Genomic DNA, 12,594 nt, shown 5'->3' with positions numbered 1-12,594 from the left:
TTTGGACAAGCAAAATCAATGGGGAAACCAGCCTTGTTTAACAAGCGTGTTCCTTCACTTAACAACTGAGGCAAAAAAGGTCGCAAAATGGCGGCAAAATTAACTTAACGGTCTCGCTTAGCAACAGAACTTTTGAGCTCAATTGTGGTCATAAGTCGAGGACTACCTGTAATGTTACCAAACTTATCAATTCATAATTATTTAACAGAATCAGAAAATTTCCACTTTACCTACATCCGCATACAAAACATAATTTTTCAGTCCTGAAATTGCCCCCAAAGAAGCTCATAATAAAATAGGATGAGAAAAAAATTAAAAAGCAGTAAGTACAAATAGAATTAGCTTCAGCACAGCAGATACTGCATCTGTACAATGCAGTACATGCTGGAGAATAGCAATAAAATAAAGTAGGAAATAGTCCCCCCAGAGATTCTTGCTAAGGTTATGCAGCTCTTCAGAAAATAAATGCAGCTTTGGTTAGCCCAATCTCAAGGAAAAGACACGATTGCTTTAAGATACTGCAGGGGAAAAAATGCTACTCTGGTCTTCCTGAGCATTCCAAAGCCCCTTTTGTAGAATGAATCCAAAGCCTACTCCCTAATATCTGCTTTCTTTTTTTTTTTAAAAAAAGATCTCTTCAAAACTGCCATTTATATTTCCAGGGTTAAAAATCCACTCAGGATTAAAAAGTTTTGCTTCTTAGCAGTTGGTCTCTAGGCTTCCCCTACGCTGCTTAGGACAAAACCTGTGTCTGTGAACAGAGTTTGGCATTTAAGATTGTGCCTAGGATTTGATTTATAAATGTGGATGCAAATAAATTTGGCAGCAGGTAAAGACTGGCAGCCCCCTCTCCCCTCAACCAGCATTAAATCCTTACCCTGCTTCTTCTCCTCATTGGATCATTTAGCAATAAATATACAATTATCTGGTTTTACTAGCCTGAGGCCACACACGAAATTAATCCCAGGTAATTCTTTGCCATTCCTCACCTGGTGGAGGCGGGCTTCTTCTGCCTCGTATGTATAGTGATCCAACACTATGCGATAATAGCCAGTCTGAACTTGATTACACTGCCGGCCCACCATATGGCTACGGCAACGACACTGTCCTGTTTCTGTGGCACATCTGTGAAAAGAAAAGGAGCCAGGTTCAAAATAAGCAAACAATTCTCCCAAATATGGGGCCCTTGGTGCTCTCTGAGCTTGGCTGTTTCCTTGAGACGTTTCTTGAGCCAACTAGGTAACATCATCAGTATTGATCTTGTTGTTAAACTCTGCTTATGAATCCATGTGGCAGCACTACCGCATGGCACACTCAACCTAGCCAACATCTACATGCCATTCAAAAGAGACAATCAAAAAGCCCAAAAGGAAACAATACCGCAATTAAGAAGCAACTTGGACAAATACGTTAACAGTAAACGACAGCTTAATTACTGTTTGCACTACTTTTAATTGCACTACTATTAATTGCACTATTAATTGCACTACTAGTAATTGCACTACTATTAATCGTTTCATAGTTCCCATCACCAATCTCTTTCCACTTATGACTGTATGACTATAACTTGTTGCTGGCAATCCTTATGATTTATATTGATATATTGATCATCAATTGTGTTGTAAATGTTGTACCTTGATGAATGTAACTTTTCTTTTATGTACACTGAGAGCATATGCACCAAGACAAATTCCTTGTGTGTCCAATCACACTTGGCCAATAAAATTCTATTCTATTCTATTCTATTATGGAACTACCAAGAACACTCCCACCAATGCTGAAAGGGCAAGCCACTTGTATATAAAAATAAGAGCAAACCCCACTCCCTTCTAGCACTGATGATTTTACCTAGTTTGGTAATGAAATGTCTGCAAGAAAAATAACCACGTTCAGAGAGCACCAAGGACCCCACAAATCAAAATAGGAAAAGGCCACTCTAGTTTCTGTGTATAAAATGTATTGGGGAGAACTTTATTCATCTGAGGAAGAAAGCAGTGAGGACATTGATGCAGAGTAGGCAAAGATGCAGATCAACCCTGAGCTAAAAATACCCTCTTCCTTCACTTGAGGGAGAAATGAGAACAGGACTATCCATCTTGACCCCGGGGATAAAACTGGCTCTGGTCTTCTGGAGGTTTACTAAAGTTAAATAGGTTCAGGCTTAGTCAGTGCTTCTATGGGAGACCTCAGCATCTGTTTCAAGTGCAGACATCTTCTTCTGAATTATATGGAAGAAAGATGGGGTAATTCAGAACAGAGTTCTCTCTCCCTTGCTTCTCCTCCCACAGCAATCTGATTCTCTGCCATCCCATCTCATTTTTTTCTCATCCTGGATATTGCATGGATAATACTGCACCCATTTTTTCCTGCACCCAGCTTCTCCATCTTTGCACACAGAACTGTAGCCGTAGTTCCTTACTGGTTGTCGTAGGCACCCCCTACATCGCAATCACAAGGACGGCAGCCATACAGATCAAGACTCAAAGCCCAGTGTTCTGGCTGGAAAGCAACATAAGGTTCGTTAGTCCAAGAAAGACATAATGTACAAAAGGAGACTCGCAGCAAATGGTACTTAACTGTCTAGTAAGTACTTACCAGGCACTGATTACAGCTGCGCCCGGAAACCAAGCGTTTGCAGAAGCAATCGCCGGTGTTAGCATCGCATTGGGGGCCCTCTTGCACTGTGCCTCGGGGGTCACACTGGCAGCCTGTTAAGTCAAACATGGCAAGCTCACCCCTCTCTCAAGAATTTCCCGGTTTATCAAACCTTAAGGATTGTATTTCCCCACTGAAGAACCATGGTGGCACAGTAGTTAGAATGCAGTATTGCTCTGCTCATTGCCAGGAATTCAATCCTGACTGGCTGGTAAAATAAGGACCCCGATGGTTGGGGACAATATGCTGACTCTGTAAAACACTTAAGAGAGGCCTGTAAAGCAGAGTTCCCCCAATATTTCTGGCTTTGCAGACCGACGGGGAGGGGAGAGAGGAGATGGTTCCGTGTGAGATGCCGCCAAGCGTGTGCACGTTTAAATGGAGCGCACATATGTTTGCCCATTGCTCACACAAGTGAGGATGTACATGTGCATATATGCGCTTGCTGGCCATTTCCGTGGCCCAGTTGCAAATCCCACAAGGCCCACGGCTATGAAGCAGTATATAAATCTACGTGCTATTGCAGGGGTGCCAAACTTGCGGCCTGTAGTCTGGCCATGCCCACCCCCAGTTTAGCGAAGGGGAGGAAAGTCGCGACACGTCATTTGACGACGTCATGACGACACAAGTTTGACACCCCTGTGCTATTAGCTATTCCCAGCTTTTAGAGGACAGCCACTGGAGTCCTAAAATATTTCTTTTATCTTTTTTGGTTTGGCTTTGAGAGACAAGCTGAAGTTTTAACCAGTAAGATTTAGGGCCAGAGTTTCAAATGTATCTGTTCTGACCTAGGCTTCCTTAGAAATTAAACAGCACAAACTTAGTTCCGGCAAACCTCTTTAATTCATATGGCTGTAAATTACTTTCATTTACAGTCCACAAGGCTTGATAAACAGTCTTTCAGAGGAAGGTTGTCAACACCCACCTATCTCACATAGAATGCTGCCAAAGAGCTAATTTACAGACCCAGGGCAAGGCCAAACTTGGCACAGAGTCACAAACAGAATTTTCAAATTTTGAATTGGCCAGATGAACTAATTGCTTCCTGCAAAAGCTCACGTCCTGTTCACTTCTCTTTTATGTCTTATGTGAGAGGTCAATCATCTCCAAGCCTTACTCCCAAGTCGACCCTGTTTCCATAATTGTTCCTGTCTCCTGGCAGCTCTATGCATGCGCACACTGGGAACAGGCTCATGCTGTTCTTCTGCCTCGCTGATGTCAGACTCCGGAGACAGCAAAGAACTACCAGATGGCCTTGGCCCCCTCTCTGTCTCCAACTCAGAGCCGTCGTCCAAGCCTTTCCCAGACTCAAGGACTGGCCCACATTCTTCCCCAATCTCCTCACTATCCGAATCTGCTGCCAGCTCTGCTGGCCGCTGGCGGGCCACAACGGTATCCTTCATTTTGTTCCTCATGCCACCCTGACTAAAGTAGAAGCTTCACTACTTTAAGAGAATCCGTTCCAAGAGAACAGCTGGGGCTTAGAGTCACGCGGGGTTCCCTAAAGGAAAATCCCATCTAAGCCCAGGAGAACCCTTTAACGAGGAAGGTACCTACGCTGGCATCCTTGTGGGTTTTCTGCACTCAGTCCCGAGAAGCCAGATTTGCATCTGTCACAGCGGGCTCCCTCCACGTGCTCCTTGCATCGACACTGACCAGCTATCAGCCCCAGCATTGGATCATCGTGTGTATCACACACTCCGCCGTCTAACGTCCCATCAGGGTCACAGTCACAGGCTACGTGGCAGAGGGGGGGAAAAAGAGCTGTGAATACTTGGAAGGAATGGCCACAAATTCAGATTCTAAAGAAAGACCAGCAAGGAACAATTAACACACAACCGTTTTTAGATCCAAACTAAAAAGTAAAAAAAAAACCCACCCCACTCTATCATTTTTTTTGTAGATTATCACTTACTAATAGAAAAGGTGAGATACTACACGTAGTCCTCAGTTTACGACTAATTGCTTGGTGACCAATTCAAGTTATGATAGACCTCAGGGCTACCTACGACCTGGATTTGAAATTCTGTTGGCCACCCTTGGTCACACGATCACATTTTGAGCGCTAAGCAACCAGCCCACACTTATGGTCTATGACACTCGCATGGTTGCTATTTATGATTTTTTTTTTGCTGGTTTCCCCGAAAATATGACCTACTCAGAAAGTTAAGTCCTAGCTTGATTTTTACACATGAGCCCAATATAAGCCCTACTCCCCAAATGAGCCCTATTTAAGACCCCGCCCACTCCAGGGTGCACAGGAAAAAATTATGCTAGGGTGGGGATGGGGTGGTGGTGGAGCTGCCCTACTACTTACCTTCTGATAGTTGCAGCCAGGCCTCGCACAGCTCGGCCCATTTCTTCTGCAGACAGAAAGTCTTTCCTGAAGGCCTCTGTAGCTGATAAAAGAGCTCCAGATCGATCCAGAGCTTTGTTATTGGCTGCAGAGGCCTTGGAGTGCAGGGGTCTCCAGCCTTGGCAACTTTAAGACTTGTGGACTTCAACTTCCAGAATTCCTCAGCCAGCTTTGTTGGCTGAGGAATTCTGGGAGTTGAAGTCCACAAGTCTAAAAGTTGCCAAGGTTGGAGACCCTTGCTTCAGTGAAGCCCTGCTGGCCTTGCTGGATGAAGCTCTGATAGCGAAAAAGAGGCTGGGGGCGACACGCGCAAGTGAGGTGAGTCAGTGGACGACATTTCCCCCCCCCCCCCGAAAATAAGACCTGGTACCTTTTTGGTGGCAAAAAATATATGATAGGGTCTTATTTTCGGGGAAACACGGTGGTTTCCAGCAAAAAAATGCCCATTGCAGATAATGGATTTGCTTAACAATCATGGAGCTCACCTAACAACAGTGGTGCTTCACTTAATGACCATTGTAAAAAAAAAGGTTGTAAAATCGGACATAGTCACCTGGTGATTCCTTAATGACTGGCACGACTTAATGACTGTAATTCTGGGCTGAATTATGGTCACAAGTCGAGGGCTACCTGTAGTTGTAGTTCTTACTTCAACCTTGAGTGGAAACAATTCCCTTTTAAGTTCCCATCATTCCGCTGAACCATGTGCTAAGCCAGCGTTTTTCAACCTTGGCCACTTTAAGATGTGTGGACTGAATTCTCCGCTCTGTTAGCTCAGCAATGAAGAAACAGGCAGCTCACCTGTAGGTGGATGTGGAGAACAATGCTCACTGAATGCACAATGAACATGTTGGTTCCAAAGCCTCTAATCTAGCTTTTGCAGATTGTCACTACGTGCTTCATGCTGCTGTTGATCAGCAGGGTTCTGTGTATACGTTCAGGGAAACATGACACAGCTGCACTAGTAGCAGGGGCACTAACACACTTTGTGACGGAGAACACAACCAGCCATTCCCAAGCAGGATATTTTTGTCTTGTTCAAATGCTCCAGGCCACGTTTAAGAAGGCCGAAGGTATTTCTCAGTTGTCAGAAACACCACTGAAGTCAATTGTTGAACAATCAAAGCACAATTTTCCATTGATTTCTGTTCCATGATGGAAGCATTGTGGTTAGTGCTGGGGAAAAATGGCTTTTCAAAATTCTCCATCGTTTTAGGGGAGAAATAAAGCAGGAGGATAGGTTAACTTTCTCCAATGAAAGGAGAAAATCTCCTCAGGAATTTTTCTCAGCAGTGACTGAAGTTCTGCTCCTAAAAAAACCCATGAGGGGAATTCCCTATGTTCTCCTTAGGGATTTCATTGAAGCCTGGGAAGTCAGAAGGCTGCTGTCCCTAGTGAGATGACTGAATAAAAAGAGAATAATTATGCATATCCCCTTAGCTATTTTTCAACTAAATACAGGTACTCCTTGCTCAAAGAACAGTTGCTTACCAAGCGTTCAAAGTTAGGATGGACCCTCTCAAAAGCTATGTGCAATCCAGTTCCAGAGTTCCGAAGGCTGGACGCATCTCCACAGCCACATATTTCAATGTGTCTCTTAATCTTTACCATTTAATTTTCAACAAACGTTCAAAGGGCATATAGAACCTGGAGACATCAGGGAATAGATGCCTACATACAGGTAATCTTCAACTTACGACTTATAACTACAACTGAGTCCGAAGTTCTTGCTAAGCAAAGCACTTGTTAAGTGACCCATTTTGCAACCATTCTTGCACAGTTGTTAAGTGGATGACTGCGGTCATTAAGTTAGTAACATGGCTGTTAAGTGAATCTGGTTTCCTTTGCTTCTCAGAGGGTAGCAGAAAGTGATCATGTGATCCTGGGACATTGCAACTATCATAAATATCTGTCAATTGCCAAGTGTCTGAATTCCGATCCCATTACTATGGGAATGCAACAACTCGTATGCAGTGGTGGGCTGCAACTGATTTAACAACCGGTTCTGTGAGCGTGCACTTTGCGTGTGCACACACACTTTATGTGCGCATGCACCTAACCCGCTTGCGCGTAGTGTTCAAACTACAACAATTTGAAGCTCAGCTGCTTACCTTCTAAGGCAGCCCCAATAAGTAGTACAGAGGAGGTGCAGAAATCAGCTGTGCCGCACGAATCAGGGCAGGGCAGGGCAGGGCAGGGCAGGGCAGGGGCGGGTGGGTGGGGCCAGCTGATCATTGGAACTACCTGTTCACCTGAACTGGTCCAAACTGGCAGCAGCCCACCACTGCTCGTATGTTTGGAAAATGGCCATAAATCACTTTTTTTCAGGGCCGTTATAACTTCACATGGTCACTAAATGAACGGTTGTAAGCTCAACTACCTGTGCTCTCGTCCTCCGACTCTCCCAGTGCTGAAGAGTGGAGCCTGTCTTCAAGAAAATCCCTCTCTTCCTGCAGACTCTCAGATCCTGAGTCCATTTTCTTCTGCCCGCCCTCAGCTGCCTCCCTTACCTCTGCACATGCCAGGATCACGAATATCCTTGGTGGGATCCTTATAGTAGAATGGTTTGCAGAACTGGCAGTGATGGCCCATGGTGTTGTGCTGGCATTGATCACAGACGCCACCACTGACGTTGCCCGTGGTCAGGTACACAGCCATGTCGAAGTGGCACTGGTGGGAATGTTCGTTGCAGTTGCATTCTGAGGAGGGCAAGAACGCAAAAGGGCTTCCCTCTACACTCCATCAACCAATGGCACTTCCCACCCTCCAAACACATCAGAAACAGCATCCAATAGAGCACAAGGATACATCCCCTGAATCGCCTGGCTAGAAGGTAGAGGCTCTTCCTTAATCTTGTTTGCTCCTTTGTGGCAAAACAGAAGCCAGCTCCAGCACACAGCAGAGCATGGCTGCTGAGTCCTGTCCCAAACCTGAGGTAGCCCTTCTCCAAACTCCTTCACATATAAGAGTTTCCTGCGCGTAATTTATTCCCTTGCATGTCTGTGTGTCAACAATCCCATGGGATCTGTTTGACCAAGTTCTGTGGGATCTGCTACCACATAATAATTCATCCACTGTTCCTGCTTGAAAGATAAATCTTTCTGCGTATAAAATTCTATGTTAAATAATTGATAAGTTGCTTTGCTGCACCCTAATGAACATGTGGAAGAGATCTGTGATCTTCCAGATGTTGCTACACTTAAAGACTCCTAGCATCCCTTCACTATAGGTCATACTCATCGTATTTTTGACAGTGACTCTGTCCAGGAACATCTGGAAGGCTTCAGACTACTAGATCCCTCAGGCGAAAGGAGCCTTCTGTGTGGTAAATGTCTTATAATAATAACAATTGATAGAGTATATGTCTTTACCAACAACGTCTCTCTTCTAAGGTCCTCTACATAAACGTTTTGGGAGGACACGTGCCATTTCTGATCCCACAGCCTCCCCCAATTTGTCTTTAGAGGCACTGCAACAGGGGTCCCCAACCTTGGGGCTGCGGCCCATTACCGATCTGTGGCTTATTATTCTCAACCGGGCCTCGTGAGTGGCCGGCTGGTGCATGTATATGCACATACCAAGATGGTACCGCTGAAGGCTGCCTCGGTGAAATATTCTCTAATGGTTTCTTTCATCCCTTCTTCCCCCCCACCCCTGCGGCTAAGGGCTGCCAACCCATAAAGGTTGGGGAACTCTGCACTACAGTGTTCACACACACTCACTCTTGCAGGCATTTGTGCGGCGTCCCTCAGCTGGGCGCCAGGGCAGGTCATGGTAAAAGTCGTTGCATAGCTCACAGTTCAGTCCTTTGGTGTTGTGCTTGCAGACACAGCGACCGTGGACCTGTTGATAGACAAACAAAGGTGGCAACACAATCTCAATAGCAGAGGACAGACAGACCCTCCACATGCATGGACAAGGGTCATGTGGTCTAGGTCCATTCTGTAAGTTTGGGAGAGCCTCATGCAAAAACAAGACCTTTTATTTCCGGTATAAACTATGGCTTCCTGTGAAAAGACTTTGAAAAAGAACGATGCTGGCTCTTAAGATAACGTGGAAAACCTCAAAAGACAAAAGAGAATAGTCCTCTGGTCGGGAAGGAAAAGTTCATACATTTTGCAGATGAAGCACAGACAGTAGTGGCCAAAATTGTGGAAACCTTTTGGGAAAAGTATCTTTTTGAGGTTTGATGGCTAATAACACCCCCCTTTTTTTTTTTGAGTTTCAAGATAATCCTATTCCACTGCTGGAATGGCCTGGGAACAGTCCAGACCTTAACTCAATTGAAAATCTATGGAGCCGACTAAAGAAACTTGTTAGCCAGAAGCAACCCAGCAATAAAACCCAGTTAATAGAAGCAATCATTCAATCTTGGTTTCACATTATAACAGCTGCAGAACTAAAAGACTTGGTTTGCTGCATGGGAAGACGTTGTAAGGCCGCAGTTCATGCTAAAGGTTACCCAACTAAGTATTAACTGACATGGTGATAATTCTTCTATATCTTGTTTTTTCTATGGTGATAAGTTTTGTATATCTCATTTTTTCTACGTGTTTCACTTTTCTTCTTTATACTGTAATTGCTATTCTAATAGCAAATCCTTCATAAAAGTTATTGTATTACATTCTTGATTAAATTATCTTTCCATTGATATATAATTTTATGGTACTACTCCCAAAAAAGGTGGTGTGATTAGCTAGTTCTAGAAAATACACTAATAATTGAGCCCAAAATTTCTCTTACTAAGTTAAGTGAATTTTACTCCATTTTGTGACCTTTCTTGCCAGAGTCGCTAAGTGAATCATTGCAGTTGTTAGTTACCAGTTTGTTATGTGAATTTGGCTTTCCCATTGACTTTGCTTTTCAGAGAGTTGCTAAAGTGATCACCTGACCCAGGGACACTGCAACGGTCATAAATATGAGTCAGTTGCCAAGCACCCAAATTTTGATCACATGCAGCAATGGTCATTAACTGTGAAAAACAGTCAAGTCGCTTTTTTCAGTGCTGTCGTAACTTTGAACGGTCACTAAATGAACTATTGTAAGTTGACTACCTGTATTTCTTTCAGCCTGCTTAATTTATTTATTTCTTGCCTTTTGTCTATCACAAAATTCCAGGAAGTATGCATGAACTGCACGCTCTACTGATTCAGTAGTAAGCAGACGGGGGCAGGCAATGCTATTCTACAAAAGATTATATTTTACTTAAAAAATACAGTTTTGCAGGCTTTCGAGGGGAGCAACATTCATCATACTGGTGGCAGGCAAAAGAGGACGGGATGATATTTTGAACCATTCATTTTATGATTTAGTATCCAGGACCCTTATCATAGAACGGAATGGAATGGAATGGAATGGAATGGAATGGAATGGAATAGAATAGAATAGAATAGAATAGAATAGAATAGAATAGAATAGAATAGAATAGAATATTGGCCAAGTGTGATTGGACACACAAGGAATTTGTCTTGGTGCATAGGTTCTCAGTGTACATAAAAGAAAAGATACCTTCATCAAGGTACAACACTTAATGATAGTCATAGGGTACAAATAAGCAATCAGGAAACAATATCAATATAAATCATAAGGATACAAGGATGTAAAGATCATCTTTGTCACTGCATTTTTCCTAGGGCCTCAGCATCTTTGCTGTGGTATCAGGCTGCCTTACCATGCCTTCTACAGCAGCAGCAGGATTGCCAGCGAGAGGGGCACATTCTGAGGCATGCCCATAGCAGAAGCAGTTGCCCCGCAGCACCATCTCATACACCGCATAGTAGTATTTCTCCTTGATCTCCCGACGTGAATCCAAGAGGTTGTCTCCCAGAGTGTGCAGTTTAGTCAAGTTCATCCTCAGGTTGGTGACTTTCAGGAGATCTGGGCATTGAAATCATGAGATGCAAGAAGATCGTAAGATTGTGGCGACTAATAAAGAATAGTTGTAGCTCAGGGTTGACACAAAGGGTCCTTGTGAGTTTGCTCGTTTTCTTACAGACGTTTCATTACCCAAACTAGATAACATCATCAGTATTAGTGAGGAGTGGGGTTTGCTCTCACTTTAGTGTCTTGCCTGTCTGGATGGGTGGGTGGGAGGTCTTAGAGGTTCTTTGGTTGGGCTGTTTGCTGTTAGCTTCTTTGACAGTTTCTTGACTGGGATTTTGTTTATTTATTTGATTGTTGGTCTGATGTTAACCCTAACTTCTATACCGCCCTTCTCCCGAAGGACTCAGATGTACAGCCTTCATTTAAAACAATTAATATACATATTAAAATAACCATTAAAAAGCTTATTCAATAAAGGCCAAATTAAAACCGTCGATTGACCATAAAAATACCCAATAAAATTACCATTAAAAGTTTAAAATTTAAATTTAAATTTAAAAAGTCAGGCCAGTCCTGCTTGTATAAATAAATAAGTTTTCAGTTCGGCGGAAGGTCCGAAGGTCAGGCAATTGGCGTAAACCGGGGAAGTTCGTTCCAGAGTAGGTGCTCCCACAGAAGGACCTTCCCTGGGGCCGCCAGCCGACACTGCTTGGCGGACGGCACCCTGAGAAGACCCTCTCTGTGAGGCGTGCGGGTCGGTGGGAGGCATGTGGTAACAGCAGGCGGTCCCGTAAGTACCCGGGCCCTAAGCCATGGAGCGCTTTGAAGGTGGTAACCAAAACCTTGAAGCGCACCCGGAAGACCACAGGTAGCCAGTGCAGACTGCGCAGGAGTGGTGTTACCCGGGAGCAACGCGGTGCTCCCTCAATCACCCACGCAGCTGCATTCTGGACTAACTGCAGTCTTCGGGTACACTTCAAAGGTAGCCCCATGTAGAGAGCATTGCAATAATCCAGTCGAGAAGTGACGAGAGCATGAGTGACCGTGCATAAGGCATCCCGATCAAGAAAGGGGCGCAACTGGCGGACCAGGCGGACCTGGTAAAAAGCTCTCCTGGAGACGGCCGTCAAGTGATCTTCAAACGACAGCCGTTCATCCAGGAGAACGCCCAAGTTGCGCACCCTTTCCGTTGGGGCCAGTGACTCGCCCCCAACAGTCAGCCGCGGTTGCAGCTGACTGTACCGGAATGCCGGCATCCACAGCCACTCCGTCTTGGATGGATTGAGTCCGAGTCTGTTTCTCCCCATCCAGACCCGTACGGCCTCCAAACAACGGGACAGCACTTCGACAGCTTCACTGGGGTGGCCTGGGGTGGAAAAGTACAGCTGAGTATCATCAGCGTACAGATGATAACTCACCCCAAAGCCACTGATGACCTCGCCCAACGGCTTCATGTAGATGTTGAACAGGAGAGGCGAGAGAATCGACCCCTGCGGCACCCCACAAGTGAGGCCTGGAATTAATCATTCTGATCTGGGTGCTGATTGTTGGTGGAGAGGTGCTTGGGATTTTTTGTTCCTTTTTGGGCTGGGTGATTGTGTCTTTTGTATAGTCTATAAATATAGTTAATGCAGTGGTGAAATCTGAACCTGTTTACTACCGGTTTGCTGGCTGCACATGTGCGCTGCGCACACGCTTGCATTATGTACACCCCCCACCAAATGTGAGGTGCGCACAGGCGCGCGCAGTGCACACCAAAA

The 12,594-nt window shown here is 44.7% G+C and overlaps 1 protein-coding gene across 2 annotated transcripts in view; it reads right to left on the bottom strand.

The window, feature by feature from the left end:
* Positions 1-12,594, bottom strand: part of LAMB2 (laminin subunit beta 2) — a 79,182-nt gene that overhangs the window by 44,923 nt on the left and 21,665 nt on the right. For both annotated transcript variants that reach the window (XR_009153310.1, XM_058168156.1), the window contains exons 7-13: positions 10,683-10,888; positions 8,734-8,854; positions 7,522-7,710; positions 4,213-4,392; positions 2,596-2,708; positions 2,420-2,499; positions 990-1,125 (exon numbers count right to left, since the gene is read on the bottom strand). Coding sequence is in view for 1 of the 2 variants with exons in the window: in XM_058168156.1 (XP_058024139.1) it covers positions 990-1,125; positions 2,420-2,499; positions 2,596-2,708; positions 4,213-4,392; positions 7,522-7,710; positions 8,734-8,854; positions 10,683-10,888 (1,025 nt within the window). In the remaining variant the exon portion in view is untranslated. The remainder of the gene's footprint in view (positions 1-989; positions 1,126-2,419; positions 2,500-2,595; positions 2,709-4,212; positions 4,393-7,521; positions 7,711-8,733; positions 8,855-10,682; positions 10,889-12,594) is intronic.

The sequence above is a fragment of the Ahaetulla prasina genome, chromosome 2 (genome assembly GCF_028640845.1).
Source record: "Ahaetulla prasina isolate Xishuangbanna chromosome 2, ASM2864084v1, whole genome shotgun sequence".
NCBI lineage: Eukaryota > Metazoa > Chordata > Lepidosauria > Squamata > Colubridae > Ahaetulla > Ahaetulla prasina.
The sequence above is the reverse complement of the archived record's forward strand: the minus strand, read 5'-3'. Positions and strand labels throughout refer to the sequence as shown.